This window comes from Camarhynchus parvulus, chromosome 23 (assembly GCF_901933205.1).
Source record: "Camarhynchus parvulus chromosome 23, STF_HiC, whole genome shotgun sequence".
NCBI lineage: Eukaryota > Metazoa > Chordata > Aves > Passeriformes > Thraupidae > Camarhynchus > Camarhynchus parvulus.
Window position 1 is genome coordinate 6,835,337 of NC_044593.1, and position 19,972 is coordinate 6,855,308.

The window sequence follows — 19,972 nt, forward strand, 5'->3', positions numbered from 1 at the left end:
CGCTCCATTCCAGGGACACACACAGCGAGGATCCCAAGGAAACAGAGGATGACAGGAGCCCACAGGGGCCAGTCGTACCTCCCCTGGCCGAATCTTTATGAAGAAGCTGCTGCGTTTGTAGGAAATCTTCAGGACTTTGGGCCATGGGAAGCGGTTGATTCTCAGTTTATCTTTGTAAACAAGAAGGCCACTGGAACAGACTCCCAGAGTGATATCCACTCCTTCCAAGTCCTGGGAATGCAGATGAGGATTTAAGCAGCGTCAGGTTTCTGAGCTTCATGTCAGCAGCTGCCTTTCAAATTATCCCTCTGGTCTTCCCATAAATTCATCTCCCCACCACCCGGACTCCAACTCCCAGTTCCATGGCCACCCTTCCTTTTCTTTCATGCTTTTCCTGACAACCTCTTCCCTCCTCCAGATCTCTCCTGTTCTGCTGGTTGCCCATCCTGCATTTCCTGGAGCCCAGAGGCTCATATGCTAGGGAATATGTATTGTATTTTAAGTTACTCAGAGAAAAGACCTGTCTATACGAGGTGCTTTGGAAAGTTTCCTGTGACATATAAATAATAAGAAACGACAAACAATCACTTCTCTTGCAGGAATGCCTGAGGCTTTCCTGTTATATGTCAGTATTTCCGTACTTCCTCTCTTTCCAAAGCAGCTTCCCAAAACAGCTAAACTTGCTCCTGCAAGGGAAGGATAATCAAATTACAAAATCCACAGGTAGGTCCACACATGCTGGTTCTCACCTTGGCTTGGTGAAGGTCGACTCCATACATAGACAGCTTTTTTGCATTCTCAAGAAATTCCAGGTCTGCTTGGGCTGGAGTCATCGATCTGCAGAAAAAGAAAGGGATTGGTATTCTCAAAACTGTTGCTTTTAAGAGGAGACAGATCAGACTTCATGAAATCCATTAGATTTCCTTTTGCTTTTAACACAAACAAATCTGTGCCCAGATAATGAATTATGAAATCACTCTTACTGCCCAAATTTGTGCTTTGAGCAACCCAGTAACACGGCTGCACTTTATTCCTATGAAGCTGTAAAGGCACTAGAGAAGGAAGTGAGGAAGAGCAGCGAGGGGACAAAACTTGATTCAGCAGAAGAAACCCAACTGAGCAAAAGGTGATAGGTCCTATTCCCCACAGACCTCCTCAAGCCCAGCTATTGTTCTCTAACCAAACACATGGACAGCTGAAACCACTCAGCAGAGATTCCAACCGGGGGACCAGATGAATGAGGGGTTTTCTGGAACAGATGGTGCCCTGTCTGCAGGAGGGGCACAATTTAACAAAGACATCCTGATAATGGAGGCCATTATCAACGTTATTGAAGTGTCCCTGTTAATACATTTCTGGTGTATGAGGTACATTAACAACTCTGCTGGGAGAGGATTCAGCTGCATACATTTCATTTTCTACCCTCCTTTGATGTCTTCCTTACTGAGCGCTCACATACATCTTGTGTGTAATGTAAATAGAGGTTTGAGTGGAGGGAGATAGGGCAAAGTCCACTGTAAGGACAATCTTGTACGAAAGCCCCAGGAGCAGTCACCATCTTGATCTGTGCCTTGTGCTTTGCAAATACAGTAGCAAGAGCCAGAGCATGATTTAGCAGAGATTTCCCTGGAAATGTCCAAAGAACACTTGGGGACATAGTTTAGTGGTGGGCTTGGTAGTGCTGGGTAGTGGCTGGACGCCATGGTCTTCAAGGTCTTTTACAACCTAAACAATTCCATGATTCTATGATTCCCACTGAAAACCCTCTGAAGTTTAATGTTCACAAAATATAGACCAGAAATTAAATGGGGACGTGTTGTCTTCTCCTGCAGATGCAGACAGATTAAATATAACTACATCTTATACATTAAAGTCTCCTTCTGATGAGGCCATGAATAATTCAGCACTGTGATCCACCACTTCTAGCACAGCAAATGGCCTTTGACACCAAGTCATGAAGCTTGTCAGAGGCCCAGTTCTTATTTTCCCTCATTTCCTCTCCTCTCAGTGTAAATGGAGGGGAATCAATTTAAAATATTGATTTGCAGGCTTGAGTGAGGTGCTGAGTGGTCACAGCCACAGCCCACATTCACCCTTCCCAATGCGTTCCAGTTTTTTGCTGCCATCTGCCCGTCAGAAAGTCTTGTCTTTGCTCCATCTTTTCTTTTCTAGGAAGATATGCCCAAAATAGGATGAGGAAGAGGTTTACCCTTGAATTTGATACCAGGGAGAGTTGCCCAATCCTACCTGAACCAAACACACCTGCCCAGATAATGGCTGCAGTAGGAAACACTTACTGCAGGTTTGTAATTCCTGGATCACCTGGAATCCTTCCACTTCCTTCATTAGGAAATGAATGTTACTCACTAAATGTGGTAGCAGAATGCCCCAAACAGGCTGTAGGCTACAATGCGTAAACAGAGAAACTAGATCAAACTACAATCCAAAATTACATAAATCACAAAGAAATATACTACAAAAAGGCAAAGGGCAAGGTTCAAACAAGTAAATTTTGCATTTGCACATGAATTAAACTTTCATGGCTATTCTGTGGGGGGGAAAAAAAGCACTTGTTACTAAATAATTGCAAGACTTCCCATCTGCTTCCTAAAAACATAATTTCTTCTTCATGCAGGAAAAAAGAGTTCCTGCTTCTAGAAAGATTTTGTCCAAAGTATTAGATATTTTTGTTAAAAGTTAATGTTCACAGAGTCATCATAAAATCACAGAATGGTCTGGATTGGAAGAGCCCTCAAAGATCATCTCGTTCCACCCCCTGCCATAGGCAGGAACACCTTCCACTATCCCAGGTTGCTTCAAGCCTCATCCAACATGGTCTTGAACATTTCCAGGCATGGGACATCCACAGGTTTTCTGTATCTCACAGAGGTAGGGAAAACACCAGAAAATCCCATTATTTCCCTTTTTTCATGTTGCTGTGCACAAACAAGTCCTCCAGCCACCGTGCCTTACCTATATGTTTTATGAAGCTCCACAACCTTTTCTTCAAGCTCTTTTGTCTGGTTTGGGGCCAGTTTGAATTCACTGATGTAATCTGGGCCATGGAGATCAGGATCATAATCTCCCAACTCTGACTGGACAGTGTAGGAACCCAGCAGAGCTAAGGTGGCAAAGGAGCAGGGCAGCCGCCCTGTAAGGATGTCCTGTCTAAGCTGCAGACACAGGTAATACCTAAGGGCAGAAAGGAAAATGCTATTCACAGAGAACAGAGAGAAATTTGTTAACCTGAGGATCAGTTCCTTTTTTTTATGCCACTGATGAACATATGACAATGCTTGTTTCCAAGTTTTACTTATTCCCAAGGTAAACAGCATGGAGGACTGGGGGATTCAAGGTCACCTCCACTCTGCAAATGGAATAAAGGACACTATGACCAGAAAATCTTGGCTTTAGGTAAAAATTGACTTTTCTATATGAACACACACATGGCAGAGTTATAAATGACACTGCTTTACACATGGACTCCAGTGGAGTGTGGGAGCATCATCACATCTGCTAAAAACAAACCAAACCCCCTCCAAATGGTGAAGGTATCTGATGTCCTTCCTGAAGGAGGGAAAATCACCCAAATATGAAAAATTTCTACTCCACATCCAGGAGAACATGGCAGTAGGATTCGCGGATAACTCACCTGGTGATGTCCTCTGTTAGCTGCGCGGGATCTGGTGGATAAAACTTGACATTGAAGGTAAAATCCCAGGGGCCTCCTGCAATGACAAAGGAGAGCTTGAGAAAAATAAACACACTGGGACAGCTTTGTGATGGTCAGTTGATACAAAAAAGAGCTGGGAATAGCCAATCTGATCTTCAGAATTTAGCAGATGCAACAATGATTCAATACTGCTCTCTCTCACAGCTGGCTGCAGCTTAACACCTGTCTAAGTGTAAGATGTGGTTTCATTTACAGAAGGTAAGAAAAACAGGAGGAAAAAAGCAAGGCAGGGAAAATCACTTGGATTAACCACAACTTGCAGCAAAAATTAAATTAATTGCTAAGAAGCTCAATGACTGACATGTTTCTTCATTGACTGAAAAGGGATTCATGAAGATAGGTCAGGCATAGGCTATAAATTAATGAATTGGTTGGTTGACCAATTGAATGGATTGGTTTACTGCTTAAGCCAAATTTCAAAGTTCAAGGAAGGCTGTGCTAAGTCACTCCTCAGCCTAATGCACTGGGATCAGGTGCTCAGACACAGCTTAAACTTAGCCCAACACAAGCATCAACCTCTGGATGAAGACAGAAAGCACCAAGACAGGAAGAGCTTTTCAAGTCCAGACCTAATTGCTTAAATACATCTTGTTGCAAACCTTGTATAGCACCATTACAGGCATTAACTGAGTCAGAATTCACATAAACACACATAGAACGGACATGATATGTGGTATGGACAGCCCAGATGACACAGCCGAAGAGGTAACTCTTTTCCTTGAAAACAATCCCATTTCCCAATAGAAGCTAGTCCTGAATGATTTCCATAGTTACATCTCCCTCTGCTGTGCCCTTTAACACTAGTTCAAGATAAGATTTATTTCAGAAAGAGAACAACTCACTCGGAAGTTCATCCCAATCTCACATAGGGAACAGGGGAAATGGAGCATGGATTTACTTCTTATGCAATGCCATAACTGGGACTAAACACAAGGCACGTTGTTTTCATCACACACAGTTCAAAACAAGTGATTCCAAGGTGACAATGAAGGGAACAAAGGTTACCTAAACCACTACACACTGGTCTCCACACATTCGCATGTACATGCAAAATACCTTCGCTTCAAGTAAAATCAAGTAATTTGCCATTTAACCCATCCCCAGGGGACCAAATTTCACAGCAGGGTGATATTCATTACATTCACTGGATGAATTTCATGGATGGAGCAGCTCCTGCCCTTCACATGCACCCTGCTACTGATTCCAAGAGAACATGGTAGGACCAGGAGCTTTCCCTACTCTACAGCCTTGCACTGCCCCCCTAATCTGCATTTAATGACACACTTGGTCCTCGGCCTCCCACCAAAAGGATCCAGAAACCAGTATTTTCCTTCCCAGAACTTCTAAAGCAGTCAGACTTGCTGCCAAGAGAAAAGAAAAGCCTCTAAAACATATTTAATTCTGACACTGCCCTCATTTTGAACTAATTCAGTGCTAGCAGACCTTAAAACACAACTTGGGAGAGCATCTGGTGTTTGAACTGATATTTTTCAAGCCATTTATTATTCCAGTGCCCCTATTTGGACGCCAAAACAGCCTCAGAGTCCATAAAACCTTGTTCCACCATAAAGTTCTGCCTGAGGTCTCCCAATCTCCTTTGGAATTTCAGTGGTTCCCACTGACACCCATTTTGCTATCCTCCAGCAAGGAGCACATCCCCATTTCAGCACTGCATTGACAGTGTGGTTTTGCTTCAGGCAAACACACCTCAAGCCGTTTTGCCAAGGAAATAACATTTTTTCCTAAATCTAGATTAAGAAGATCTTAACAAGGCCAGAAAGAATGCACAGACTGCTTGAACTTGTGCTGATCCTTGCCAGACACCTTCACTTGACCTCTCTCCATCCTTGGGCCTCCTGGATGGCTCACCAAAGCCACATTGGGAGAAACCACCCCCCCGCCATACACAATAAATTAAATCTACTTACCATGAACCTGCTTTTTTATTTCTTTGGCAGGATCCAGCCATGTCTGTAAGAGGATTAAAACATTCACAGTTCACCAGACATTCTAGAAACACCACAGAAAGCTGAAAATTGCTAAAAACACAGAAAATTTAAAAAAAAGACAATATTTGACACAAAGGCAGCCATGGAAACTGAAGAGATGGTGCATTCTTCACTACTTTCACTCCAGGCTGTGGTCTGTGTGGGTGTATTTCCAACCATTCACCTACCAGGGATTCATAAGGGAGGTAGGAGTAACAAGAGGGGAAAAAAAAAGCAGATTATTTAGGGCTGCAAGAACAGAGTAACAGGTACGGCCACAGCCACATCCAGCTACCAGGGGCACTTGTACAACACCTTTTTTCTCCAGAACCCTTAAAAATAGGTAAATAGGACAGATACATTAATTTTAAGCACCCTGTCTCCTTACTTACCCTATTCAGATCAAAGATCACCAAGACTTTCTATTATTAGCTATAGTTTTCAATGACCTAATTGCTGAAATACGAGTAAAAACATCCAATTCCTGAGTAAGACTGGAATTTTTTACAGGAGTGTGACATAAACTTCATGTCTTTTAACTATGACTCAAGTTTCTAGTATTATCTCTGCTACAAATTTAGAAATATATTTTTTCCCCTCCTTTGTAATTTGGGGTTATGTGGAATGGTGGTGCAATTTAAGCCTCAAAACACAATTCCTGCTTTTTCCATAGTCTGAGCCTCTCCCTTTGCAGGAGTCAGGGCCTGTCCTACTGCAGGCACTGGGCTAGCAACCCTTCTGGAGAGGTTACATTTAACCACCTCTTCATTTTCGCCAGCTCCGAATAGGATTTGGACATCCAGGTCTCCCGAGGTGAAGGAATTAACTCATTGAATCCCCCAGGCTAATCTCTCCTGACCAGAAGGACACGTAACTTCATGGCAGGCAGACATCAATACTTACATTTAATCTTCTCTTTTTATATGCCTACTCTAACATATAAAAGTGGGGATACAAAATTCGTTTGAAAGGAAGATTTGCTGTCTTTTTAGGGTCACAGCTTGGAGCACAGCATCTCCATGGCTGAGCTGGTGCCACAACTGCTTGTTACTGGGGTGAGCCCAGGGTGCAGTCATGCATCCCACCCTGCCTGATCCAGCAGACAATGATGGGAACAGCAATTAACAGCACTTTTATCCCACTGGGTCGCGAATCAGTTGGAAACAAGCCTTCTTTTCAGGGTCGAGCTCCTTGCTGCTCCATGGTGCCCAGCTGCTCCAGCCATTATCACGACCTCCTAATCCCACTGTCACCCTCTGCTATGCCCATATGGGTAATTACTGGTCCTCAGAAAGTTTATTCCCTAAATATCAAGGTGGAAAATGTCACATACAACCCTTCCCTATCTAGGAATATACACGTGTATCTCCACCTGCTCTACACAGCTGCAGGTGAGGTGCAGGAGCTCATGCCTGGATCCTATTAACACCATTTCACCTGTGAATCAGTAACTCTGGGGAGGTCTTGTTGGAAGTTACAGCAGGAGAGCTTCAGATTTCAAAGTTCAATGAAACATAATCAGAAAGATTAAAACAAAAATGATGGTATTTTCACCCATCAGAGCAAACCAAACCAGCTTGTTCCACACTGGAGCTGAACAACCCATGGACAGTGGCCTCATCCGCCCCAGCTTCCAGCTCTGGGACAAAAATGTGACAAAACAATCTGTTTTCAGTCCCTACAGTTAAAAAGCTGTGCAACCTCTCAGCCCTTGTTGGTTTGGGGGAGAAGGTACATGCTTCTGCTTCCAGAAGAATCAATGCCAAAAGTCTGGGCAAGAAGAGCAAGTCCAAGGCTCTAGGAAACCACAGGATCATTTAGGAAAGGCCCTCTAAGATCATCAAGTCCAATCATTACTCCAGCACTGCCAAGGTTAGCACGATGCAGTATCTACAAGTGCCATACCTATAAGCTTTTTGATCACTTCCAGGGACATTCCACCACTTCCTAGGGTAGCCTGTGCCAAGGGCTTGACAACCCCTTCTAAGAAGGAATTTTTCCTAATATCCAAATGCACCAGTGAGCTGCCCACAGCACATGCAGAAGAAGCTGAGCTGCTCCAGTTACACTCTTTTTGCTCTTAATTGGATCTACAAGTACACCTACCCCTCCCTCTGCAAGAACAAACTCTGATTAAAAAAAAATCCTCTGATATAAAAAATATCCAGGTTATATGCATGGAAACACATTTCACATCCAAGAAAATTGGAAGACACCAGAGACTGTAAAACAAAGTAGGAATTCTGCCTGTCTCAAATAGTGTTATTTTTGGGTGCTATTTTGTCTGTGTATAAAACAATACAAAGTATTTAATGACAGACATCTGTCAGTCAGTAACCTAGCCAGAGGGGATTGCTGAAGGTGAAGCAGAGGAAGAGTCAGAATACAGACCAATATGACTGGTCTGAAGGACACAGCACTGGGCCCTTCATTACAATTATCTCCCTTTTGACTTCATGAAATAGACCTCGAGTAATCGTTGAGTTAAAGGGTAACAAAGGTCTCAAAAGACACTGCTTGAGTCAAATCAAGCGAAGACCTTTAACTGAAACCATGAGTAGGAGCTTTGATAGAGAGTCACATCTGTTCTTCTGCAGGGCAAAGGCTCAACTCCAAATGCTCTGGATGGCTCCAACCAAACCTTCCCAATGCTGACACCAGTGCCAGGGCAGCCTGACTCCTTCAGCTTTATAACTTAATGACATCATTTTGCAGTAAATTAATATAATGACTTTTCTGCAGGTGAAGACCCAAGTTCACTAGGACTCATTCACATAGCTTTTTGATAAAAATCTACACTCCTGTAGTCATTTATTCACCATTTTTTCCTGTGTCATGACCCGCAATCCATATTTAGGGAGGACACGAAAACAAGTTTGCAGAGGAGCTTCTGCCCCACCTCCTGCCCTGGGGAGATAATGCAGAAAGAGCTGGATCCCCTCGAGACCAGCAGCTGCTTACCCTGGAGGTTGGTGTGTCCCATGTGGCCAAACCAAAGTAGTCTTCTTCCAGCAGATTGAGGTGGTCACAGACTTTTTTAAGTAGATCCTGTCCCTTGGTGTGTTTCTGCAAATAAACAAAGAAATCCTGTAGGACAGAGCTGGGTTTTGCCTGTCTTTGTTTAGAGGAGAGGGGAAGAAGGGAAAAGGATCAAACCACGAAGTGCACTATCAGTAAGGGGAAAAAAGGTCCTGAGTAGCTCCAAATCTTACCTCCTGACTGTTTCAGAGCAAGGATTCCCTACAGGAAAGGGCATAAAAATTCCAGAGACAACCAGGCATAAAAATCCCATGGAGACAACAAGAACCACAGTGTGTCTCTCTCTTCCCACCAGCTCCATGTCTGGAAATCCCCCAAAGCTGGAGTTTCCAACAGAGCTTAATAGACATCAAGGATCTGTACAGGTTTTCCCTCCCAAGGTACATCTACAGTGCTAGTATCTTCCAGATTCAGGTGTCAATCAAGAGATGAAACTGATGCTACAACCTATTCATTTCAGGGGCAACCTGACTTTTCCTATGTTCAGAAAAAAACAAAGCCCATGATTTCCGTGGCCTTTCCATCACCCTTCTCTGCTGATGAAAACCAGCTTCTCCCATCTGCCTCATGTGCCCAAAGCTGCTCAGCACACAGCTTCCTACCTCCAGAAATACACTTTGAGCATTCCTATTTCCTCTTTTTCTCTTCCCCAAATCCTGCAGAAGTGAACTGGCCAAGGAACAAACACTCTTTTAGTCCAAAAGCATGAAGGAAAACATCCCTGAGGCATAAAACTATGGCAACCAGAAGCAGCTCATTCCATTGGCGGCTTTGCTAGAAGAAAGTGCAGTTCCAGTGACGCAAAATCAGCTTCACTAATGCCCGCAGCTCTCCTGTCAGCCATCTCTGCATGGCAACTGCTCCAAGACCCCAGCCTTGGCTTTATTTCAGCCTTTCAGCTGTCAGGTCCTTTGTGCACACATTGTGACTCCATAGGTAACATAATCTATGTGTTAGCCTGGGTATTTCTCAAGGAATTGGCACTGATATAGAAATGAAAAAGCTTCCAGGGCTGTCAGTCAAAAAGGATGCCTGAAAACACTAATTCTCCTCGGATAAAGGCATTTGTGCTGCTCTTTGCCTACACCTTTGCAATTCCTTCCCAATTAAATCTTAATAAACTCTCAAACCACCAGAGCAGAATTACACTGTCACTAAAGCCAAGGGTGCTTCTCAAGTTAAGAGTCTCACTGACACAGTGGCCCCCTAAACCTCTGCAGCGTCCATCACGACACTCTGGACCTACAGAGAGACATTTCTCACGTCCTGCTCAAGTCAGGCTCTCCCTGACTCTCCATGGCTCTCCTTCCAACAGCGTCCATGACAGTATCCAAAGGCATTGCTGCAGCAAACGAAGGCACAAAGCTACAGCAAGCTGTCACCGGGACTTGGGGAGGAGATTCCTTGGGGCTGCACACTGCCTCCCTTTCCAAGGGGAAGGTGATGGGAGCAGTGATGCTCTGAGCTGATCCCAGGCAGTACCAGCAGCGCCACCATTACACAAACACTTGGCACTGACCTACTTGCCCAGGATCACCCAAGGTGATTGTTCCCACGAGGAGCCCCGTGCCCACATACCCGCTCCTGGCCCATTTACCAGCAGGACTGAGGGAAAACAAGCTGGTGGAAGTATGTTCCAATGGTAAGTACCAGATTCTTAATATTCCAGAAAAGTACTTTGATACTAAAATAGGGATTTCTGCTCGCTTTTTATTGCACTGACAGCACCACAGCCCTGTGAGAGAATACACAAATTAAAGGAGGAAAAAAGCTCTCAAATGAAGAGGGTTGCAGTGCTCTAAGCCAACATAATTTTAAATTGTTTACTGGAAATATATTCAACAGCAGGCTAAACACAGTGTGTTTTTCTTTACATCCAAGCACCAGGAGCTAAGTGAACCTAAGCAGCCTGAGAGGTAAAGGTACCTTGGGGGACTAGAAAAGCACAAATCAATTTTATATAACCCATTTTATTCGAAGCCAAGGAGGCCAAAGTTATTTAGACAATTGCAACCTACCCCAAAAACCTAAACTCTAGCCTGGGATACAAATAAGAGAGATCATGAACAGCAAGTAATATAAAGTTTGGGTTTGTTTTTTTTTAACTTCCCTCCACCTTTATAAAGTAAGGCACCCTAGAATTGTAGAACAATGAAATAAAGATTCCTAGTACCCAGAGGTTTTTACAACACACCAAATAGGTTGTTATAGCTTACAGCAGGCTTGTTCTGCAGTAAAACCTGTCATGTAATTCCCTAGCAGTACATTAGGCTCCTATTAAATTGTGTTTGTGGTGATTTTTCAAAAGAAGCAGAAGGGAGAGGGAAGAGAGGAGAAGCAGAACCAAACCCCCAAAGTACTTACATCCACAGAACACTCAAAAATGGTGTCATCCAGCAAGACAACTTTGCAGTACATGTTTCTGTGTCTTTTCACTACTTTTTGGGCAGCTTTCAAATCTTTGTCTGCTTTAGTCTCCAGAGACTCTGGCTTCAGTTCTGGCTTGGCACCCTCTTCCTTTGCTTCTCCTTCTTCCCTGTCCTCGAGGTCTCTTCCCAAAGGCTCCTGGTCGTCCCTCCTCTCTTCCTGAGCAGGCTGAAACCCCCAATTTAGAGGTGTCAAACAAGGAAACAAACAAAGCATCACATGGAACAAGCACTACAGGGCTGGGATCTCAGTCAGAATTCATTATCCCACTTCAACCTGTAACCTAGGATTGGGAGCAGCAACTGGGGTGATCAAGGGAATGGTATTAATTTTTAAAACTCTTCCAAGCACTTTTCAAGTTTTCATTTTGTAAACGATGTAATAAAAAAGAAGTAAGGGTTGATTAGAGAAATCAAGGCAGATTACATCATGCATGCGTAGTGTTAGTGACAGCACCTTCTGGACTGGGAAGGTTTTTTCTCTCCCAGGCAGGACCCCCAGTGCTCCCACTGGCATAGCTGTTGCTCCAGTGCACTGGCCCTTGGCATGGTAAGGAGGAATTGTTTTAAACTGACAGAGGCTAGATGGGATATTGGGAAGAAGTTCTTCCCATAAGGGTGGTGAGGCCCTGCCACAGGTTTCCCAGAGCAGTTGTGGCTGCCTCTGGATCCATGGAAGTGTCCAAGGCCAGGCTGGACAGGGCTTGGAGCACCACGGGATAGTGGAAGGTGTCCCTGCCAATGGCAGGGGGTGGGATGACATGGGCTTTAAGGTCCCTTCCAACCCAAACCATTGCAGGATTTTATGGTAGCAGTGGCATTAAAAGGAGGGTCAGGGCTGAGGCTTCATGGCCATTGGAGATGACTGAGCAGCTCTCTGCCACCAAAAAGGGAAGGCAGCCTCCACACCACCATCCCTTTTGCCTAGGGAAGCACTTTGGAAGCCAGTTTAATCCACTCAAATAGCAGAGAGAGATGCAGTTTGGGGAGAGGAGGAGGAAGGAAGCTGTTTGGGTTTTTTTCCTCTGCCACTTCAGCAGGTTAAACGAGTTCATGGCAGGCTGTGACGATGCTGGAAGGGGCTGAATGCAGCAGGAGCACAGAGCTGCAGCAGAGGAAGAGCAAAACCTTGTCTGTTCAGCCCATCACATCTCATGAAATCACACCCAGGCACAAGTGCAGAGAGGTATTTAAAAACTAAATAATGTCCACAAGCTGCTGACTTCTGTTCCAGCAGAACTGGGACAACTGGGAACAGGGAATCAGTCAAAGCTTCTAATGCCTGTCGGTCAGCATTTATCAAACTGCAGCACCTCGCAAATGCTTTCACAGCAGAAATATCTGCCGAGTGTCACAGTTCAGAAAGGCACTGACAGTGATCTAAACTAAGAACTAAAAAAGACACAAATGCATCGTCTAAAATGAATGACCCATGAAGAAAGGCTGGGGTGCAAATTCACATGGGCTCAGGACCAGCAAATCAGAGATAAATAGGGAAAGAAATCATGCATTAAAAAAAAACAGAACGGTTTGGGTTGGAAGGGATCTTAAAGCCCATCTCACCTTCCACTAGACCATGTTGCTCCAAGATCCATGCAGCCTGGCCTTAAACACTTCCAAGAACAAGTTACTCTTGAAAATACAGTTTCTGTGCTGAAATTGCCTGAAGATCTCCCCCTCCTCCCCATCTTGCTAATCCCAACCCTCAGAGGAATAAAACATTAGCAGAGATCATCCCATGGTCTTCACAGGTTCAGAAATTTGGGAAAAGAAAGGAAAAGCTGTTTGTTACCTACTACCCTCTCTAAGACACTGTAATTTTAAGGAGGTGGATTTACAATTATTGCCTACTGGCAATGCTTGAATTTGTAAAGTATTGCTCCAAAACTGAGCATTTGTGGGTATCTGGAGCCACTGTGAACTTAAGGCAGTGGGTAAGAAATCCAGATTTCACCCTGTCTGGCTCCAGCAATACAAACAGGTTGGTTGGGATGTAAGAAATTCCCAGCTGAGGATAAGGAATACCCACCTTTTCCCACTTCAGCCTCAAGTAATAGTAAAGCTGTAACTACCCAAGAAGAAGAGAGGGCACCCAGCACCCCCAAATCAATAACCAGCCACAGCTCAGTGAATGTTCCCCGGGGGTGTCTCTGCCTCAATTTCTGCTTTAGATTTTTAAACTTTAAATTTTGCATGAAAAATTATCCTGGCTGGAAAGAGCAGACATCAGAGACGTCCCAGGAGCTGGGTTCAGTGCATGTGACATGCAGAAATCCCTGTCTACATGATGCATAAGCAGAAAATATTAATATTTGGCAGGCTCAGCACTAGCCCGGACCAAGCAGATGACCAAGTCCTAAAATGCTGTGCTTGGGCTCCTTGAAGTTGAAGAAACCCGTTCCCAAATCCAAATACTCTTGCAATGTCCACCTTGGGCCACTGACCTGCCTTGATCCTGCTCACACCAAGGATATCCTGACGATCAACCCTGGGCTTGGACTCAATGAATGTGAACCCTCTGTGTTCTGCTGTGACATCCTAAGCCTCAGCAGAGCAATGATTCAGCACAGGGCATTTTAAATTATGCTGTGGAGCATGACCCTAATTCCCAGAACAGGTACTTTGCAGGTCTGATGCAGGGATGCAAGAGGGGGAAGTACACAATGAAACACAGGGAGCTAACAAGAGCCTTTTTGGCATCCCATTACCTTTTCTGGTCAAGCTCACCAGCCTGGGATATGAAGTTGTATTATAGTTCTGGCTACAAAGATACATTTTAAAGCAGCAAGGAGCACGTCCCACGGAATGGGCTGTTTTACCTGTGTTTCTGCACTGCTCAAGGAATGGAGATCCAGCGATGGGTCAGTTTTGAGCTCGGGCTCAGGAGCTGCAATCGGGGCTTTCACCAAGATATCTTCATCAGGGCTGGCTCCTAATCCTGCATCTTTCTGGTCACCTCCCGCCTCTTTAGGAGCATCAGTGTCTTTGTCCTCTTCGGATACCTGAGACTTGGGCCTCCTGAGGAAGGAGGAAAAGAGGCGGGAGAGACCTCGACCCTCAGAGGCGCGATGTTCTTTCTTGCCCTGCTCCTCGTGCGTGGGGGTATCTCCGTTGGAGGCCTTCTGCCTCTGGGGCTGCCTCTCTGGTGTTGGCTGAGCCCCTTCCTCCAGAGAAGCCTCTTGCTGCTGTGTTTCAGCAGCTCCTTCCTCCTCCTTGGCTTGCTGCTGCTCTGAGTTGTCAGTGTCAGCTGCTGGGCTCTTTTCTGTTGTCATGATGATGCTGTGTGAGAGGAGCAAAAGGGCTCAATCAAGAGGCTTCCACTACCCATGTTTGACTGAGCTATTCAAACCAACCACAGACACGCCACGTTCACCAGCCCCACCAGCCTGTCACAGAACCAGAGTGGAAGGGACACACAGGGATCATCTAGTCCAACTCTGAAGCGAATGGCCTGTAAGGGGATGAAACCCTGGCTGACTCCAGCCTACTAAGTCGGCAAAAGCAAAGTCATTCCTTTTGCTACAGTTTGCTTTGAAGACAGTCTTTAAGGTCCCTTCCAACCTAAACCATTCCAGGATTCTATGATCTAAAACACACCAAGCCACACTGCTGGGAACAGGACCCATCAGTGTTGAGCAATTACATTGTTCTGTACCAGACGAATCCAGTGGAGCCCAGCAGACTTTGGGATTCATAGGATATTTGTACTGCACACTGGAAAAATGTCAGATGAAAAGGTTTCCAAACAACATCTATAATGGAGAGCAGATTTCCTCAGAGCTTGTGCTATTAAGCTGATGCAATGTTTATTTCAACTTTAGCCTGTTTAGGCTGTTGACATAAAAAGATGGAAATCACATGAGAAGAATATCTATTTAAGGTATAAAGAGGACCCAAAATAATCATGCTTTAGAGGGGATAGAACTAATCTTTGCGCACCCTATCACATGTATCTGTGGCAATAAATTGTTGCTGCTTACATTGAGCAAATAGCATATAATCCAATATGCCTCAATCCCCCAGCCCAAGCCTCAGTGTATAAATATTTGCTCAAAATACACACTTAAAATTAAGAAACATTTCAAGATGTCATCCTCCTATGTATTACTGCATTCATCAACTTCAATTCAACTCATCCTGATTGCTAAAAGAACCAGAGTGCTTGAAGGAGAAAAGCCCTTCCAGCTCTTCAAAGGATTTTCCCCTTGCATTTAATGCAAACATTTCATATTATTTCTAACACCATGGTAAAATCAGCACAGCATCACAGACCTTCCCTGAATTTGCTTCTGCAGCAGCACAAATTTCCTGAGGTTCAGGGTTTGGTCTGGGGTTTTTGTTGGGTTCTTTCACTTGGACTCAGCCCCAACAGCCAGCCTTGGGGACGAGCTGCAGGGCTCATTTTAGCATGGTCTCCTGCAGAAGCATTAGACAGAACTACTCTCCACTCACAATCTCCCCTCTGTGAGCTGCTCTGGGCATTTCCAAACCCAATGGAGTGGCAGATGCCACTGAAACAGCAGTTTCCAACCTGCACTGAAGAAACTGCTACAAGGCAGAGAGGGTGCCTGAACCCAGATGTGCCCAGATGTGTTTGCGATCACTTTGCAGATGGCAGCATATGTGTGACTTGGCCCTACAGCTCTTACTTCTGCTCCCTTTCCTTATGCAATCCCTTGCCACAGATACTGCAGGCCTCGTTAGCAACCCATGGCTCCTACTGCAGAGAACCCCAGCCACCACGTAGCCAATTTCTGCTCTCGTCAGCTCTCTAAGAACTCCTGGAGATGCCACAAGGCCAAGGACCCATCTGTTCAGCCAAACACCCATCACCCCAAATCCACTATGCCAACACCAAGGGCAAAGCTCCCAATGCCCCAGCACACACAGAATGAAAGGCATGTTCTGCAAGCCTGTCCCATCACAATCACACACCAGCAGCCAGCTCCCTCAGGCACCAGCTGTTGCAGCAGCCTGCTTTGTTGTTGCTTCCCACTGTGTTTGTTTTGAATAAATACATTTGTACGAATCGTTATCAAAATGCACAACATTGGATGAGCTGCTCTTCAAACCAAAAAGGCAGAACCAAAGCTTTAGATATGATGTCGGTGGGGAGGGCACAGCTGAGGAGCAGCTCTCACTGGCTGCAGGAAGCCCCAGGGACAGTCCACAAAGGAACATTTCCTCTGGATGTACTTTTCTCTCTTTAAACACCAACAACTTGGAACAAGATTTGTTGACTTGTTTACATTTCAAAGCCACAGTCATGACTTTTCCTGGTGCAGGAAGGTGAGTCTGGCTGGCAATGAGCAAACATCTCCTTGTCTTTCCTCCCTCCCCCGAGAACCATGCTGCAGCTCAGCCAGATCCCCTCAGCAGCGCTGGGGATGCAGAGAAGGAGCCCTATTTTTCTCAATAAACACTTCATAGCAGCCAGCACCAATAACTCACTGGGTACAGCAAACACCTTGCTGCAAGACCCAAGTGCATTGCTCCAATGTATGGACTCCTGGCCGGCTCCCTCCCTTGGAAGTTTAATGCTCAGAAATTATTTCCCCTACATTCATTATCAAAAGCAAAGAGATTTGTGAGTAACACAACTGAGAGGTTGTCCATGGCAAGAGGGTGGAACGAGATGGTCTTTAGACCTTCCAACCCAAGCCAGTCTGTGATTCTGTGATTATACACAGAAGAAAAGGGCCTTTCCTGCAAGGAGTCGGGTGCCAAGTAGTGTTTTGTTTCTAACCCAGCCCACAGCAGAGCAGACACAAAGAGCGAGGTTCCCGTTCCACCACTCTTCAACCCATCCCTTGGAGAAAGCACTGCCCACAGCCAAACCACAAGCAGTTTTTATTTAAATTAAATTTTCTTCTCTTGCTATTCCATGATTCTGCAGAGCCAGCAGGTGCCTCAGGAGCTCCCTGGATGCTGGAGGAAGATGCTCTGCTATTGTATGAGCACTCAAGCAGTGCTGTTAACCTTCTGCTCTGAACTGCCACATTGTTGTAAATACTTCATTTGGAGGGGCTTTCTTTGGTAGAGGCTGAAGGTTTGATGTCAGACAGCCTGTAAAAGGCACGCTCTTCACAAGTCTGGCATGGAGAAGGTGTTAAACACTACGGAAATAAGCAAACCACAACAAAACTCAGGTATGATCCCAGAGAGAGATTTCAGAGTAACAATCTCATCAGAAAAAGAGTACAAGTATGTATTTATATCTAAGGATTTTTAATCTGAAGAACATCCTCCAGATAAGGCGGCTTTGGCAACTGGAAGCAACCTGAAGAGAAAGGTGTTAAATACTTCCACAGCAGAAAACAGGCTGAGTACACCTGCACCATGTGGTGACTTCCCAGCAGCAACATCCCACCTCATCTGGACTGGAGTAGACCCCAGGGGTGGACCTGGACCTCCTCAATGGCACTGACCTCATGTCAGTGCTTTGGTGATGAAGAGGGAGCTCCACAGATCTTCTCTCAAAAGGCATCAGAAACTCTGAACACCAAATGTCAAAGCAAAACAGTGCAGGGGCACCTCCTGGACCTGCTCTAACTGCAAAGACTCTACAGCCCCCCGATACTCGAGCCCCCCAACCTCATGGCTTATCCTTCTTTCTGGCCAAGGGCACAGCTGTAGGGAACACACAATATCTCCCTGGGCTTGGTGTAATTCATACATACTCATCCCTCTTTCCTGCATCAAAATCCTTGAAACAAAACACTTAAAAGGTGTGCAAGTGCTCACTGCTCACCATGCTCCCAACATACATGGTTCAATGATAAAATCATGGAATGCTTTGGGTTAAAGGGACCTTAAACTCATCTCATTCCAATCCCTTGGCACTGGCAGGGACACCTTCGACTAGACCAGGCCGCTCCAAGCCCTATCCTCCCTGCACTAATTATCTGGTGAGCAGATGATGGTTAAATTCAGTTTCATCCCCCCATGGCTCCATGGGTTCTGCTCTTGCAGACATCAGAAGACAACCCCAATCTAAGCCAAACCATCCTCATTTTCCATGCTGCACAGACACACAGAGACTTATCTAAAAGATTTTAGAGTAGCTCAACACACTGCAACAGCTCCCTGTTGAGAAAGCCTTCAATCCTCAAGAGAACGTTAAATCCCTCCCTTATGGTGCCTGTGCTCTGGAAGGTTCTCATTAAGTGGTGACACCTGAGTTTCCAGGAAATGACAGTGCTGCTAATTTGGGCTGTTCCATGACGAGCTACAGTGGCTCAATGAAACAGGCAAGTTTAGATATGTCTGTCACCCTCTCCTACCTGTCAGCCTACTTCAGTCTCTTTTATTTAGGCACACAGTAAGTTTAGTGATAGTAAACTGAACCTATGCTGAAGGAAGGAAGGGTTAATTAGAAATCAGGAAGAAATTCCTGCCTGTGAGGGTGGTGAGGCCCTGACACAGGCTGCTCAGAGAAGCTGTGGCTGCCTCTGGATCCATGGAAGTGTCCAAGGCCAGGTTGGATGGGGCTTGGAGCACCCTGGGATAGTGGAAGGTGTTCCTGCCCATGGCAGGGGGTGGGATGACATGGGCTTTAAGGTTCCTTCCAACTCAAACCAGCCTGTGATTCTGTGAAAAATCTAACTTACCCTTGTTTCCAAGCCTGGAAAAATGATTTATGGCTTACGCCATAACTTACTTAATTCCCAGTGGCTTAGCCTTTCAGAGAAATAAGAAAAAGGACTGTCCATGGGGAAGGTTCAGTTCTTGGAAACACAAACTGTCTTGCAGAGATGCCTAACACCAGATAACGGGTGGGACAAACTGTCTTGACTTTCCTACGCAAAAATATGTGCCTTCACTGAACACTGTTGCTCCAGCAAGAGCTGGAGATAATGATAAGACAGAAATTTCTGCTAAAAATAGGCAAAAATCAAATAGTTTCAGCAACAGTGTGGTGGGTTTTTTTTTAAATGCGTTTCTTCCCATTTCATAATGTGTGTGAAAAGCACATAATCCACCAGGGAAACTACACAGAATGCTGCTTGAAATAGAGAGCACAGCCTGAAAATTCCGTTTTGTCAAGACCTGGTGCACGTGCAACAAAGCTGTGGGTGGGAGAGGAGGAAACTGCAGCTGCCACCAGCACGACTCACTCCACGTGTGTGTGTTATGCGTCCTACATGTGATTTTTACTACAGTAAAGAAAACATTGGATAGAGCTTGAAGCAACCTCATCTAGTGGAAGGTGTCCCTGGCCATGGCAGGGGAGTCGAATGTGATGGGCTTTAAGGTCTCTACCAACCCAAACCAGTCTGGGATACTATGACCATAGCAGAGAGCTGTTTGCTTGTGGATTTCAAACAAGGTAAGAAATTCAAATGCAATAAAATAAGCCTCTCAACAGAAATTCAAACAACTTTAAAATAATCTAAAGACTCAGAACCTTTCAGAATTTATTTAATACATTTCATTAGAGGAATAATTAGTGCTGACATTTTATAAACCCTCTTACAATTAACATGGCTCATCTTTCTGTGCTGGTACTTTGGATCATGAACATAAAGGATGCTGTTGCTCAGCCTGACCTGGAGGGTAACAGGAGACTTCAGGAGCCTCATTGAATGGGGGAAAAATTAACTTCCCAACACAACACAGATGGCACATTACAGCTGCCTGGATTTAATTCTCACTAGACCAGCCCTGGTAATCTACTGTAAGTCAGCAGCATCGTGCCCCTCTCCCATCTCCTGCTATCGTACAGCTTTCCTATTTAAATGAAGGCAAAAATAGTAGCTCACCATCTGCTGAAAGCAAATCATTTA

The 19,972-nt window shown here is 45.0% G+C and overlaps 1 protein-coding gene across 19 annotated transcripts in view; it reads right to left on the minus strand.

The window, feature by feature from the left end:
* Positions 1–19,972, minus strand: part of EPB41 (erythrocyte membrane protein band 4.1) — a 93,397-nt gene that overhangs the window by 34,990 nt on the left and 38,435 nt on the right. For 18 of the 19 annotated variants that reach the window (XM_030964465.1, XM_030964467.1, XM_030964466.1 and 15 more), the window contains 8 exons: positions 14,006–14,465; positions 11,125–11,355; positions 8,683–8,787; positions 5,662–5,704; positions 3,653–3,728; positions 2,974–3,192; positions 750–837; positions 79–231 (listed from right to left, as the gene is read on the minus strand). In XM_030964465.1, coding sequence (XP_030820325.1) covers positions 79–231; positions 750–837; positions 2,974–3,192; positions 3,653–3,728; positions 5,662–5,704; positions 8,683–8,787; positions 11,125–11,355; positions 14,006–14,458 — 1,368 coding nt within the window. In that variant the 5' untranslated portion in view covers positions 14,459–14,465. The remainder of the gene's footprint in view (positions 1–78; positions 232–749; positions 838–2,973; positions 3,193–3,652; positions 3,729–5,661; positions 5,705–8,682; positions 8,788–11,124; positions 11,356–14,005; positions 14,466–19,972) is intronic. The other variant, XM_030964482.1, reaches the window with a different exon arrangement.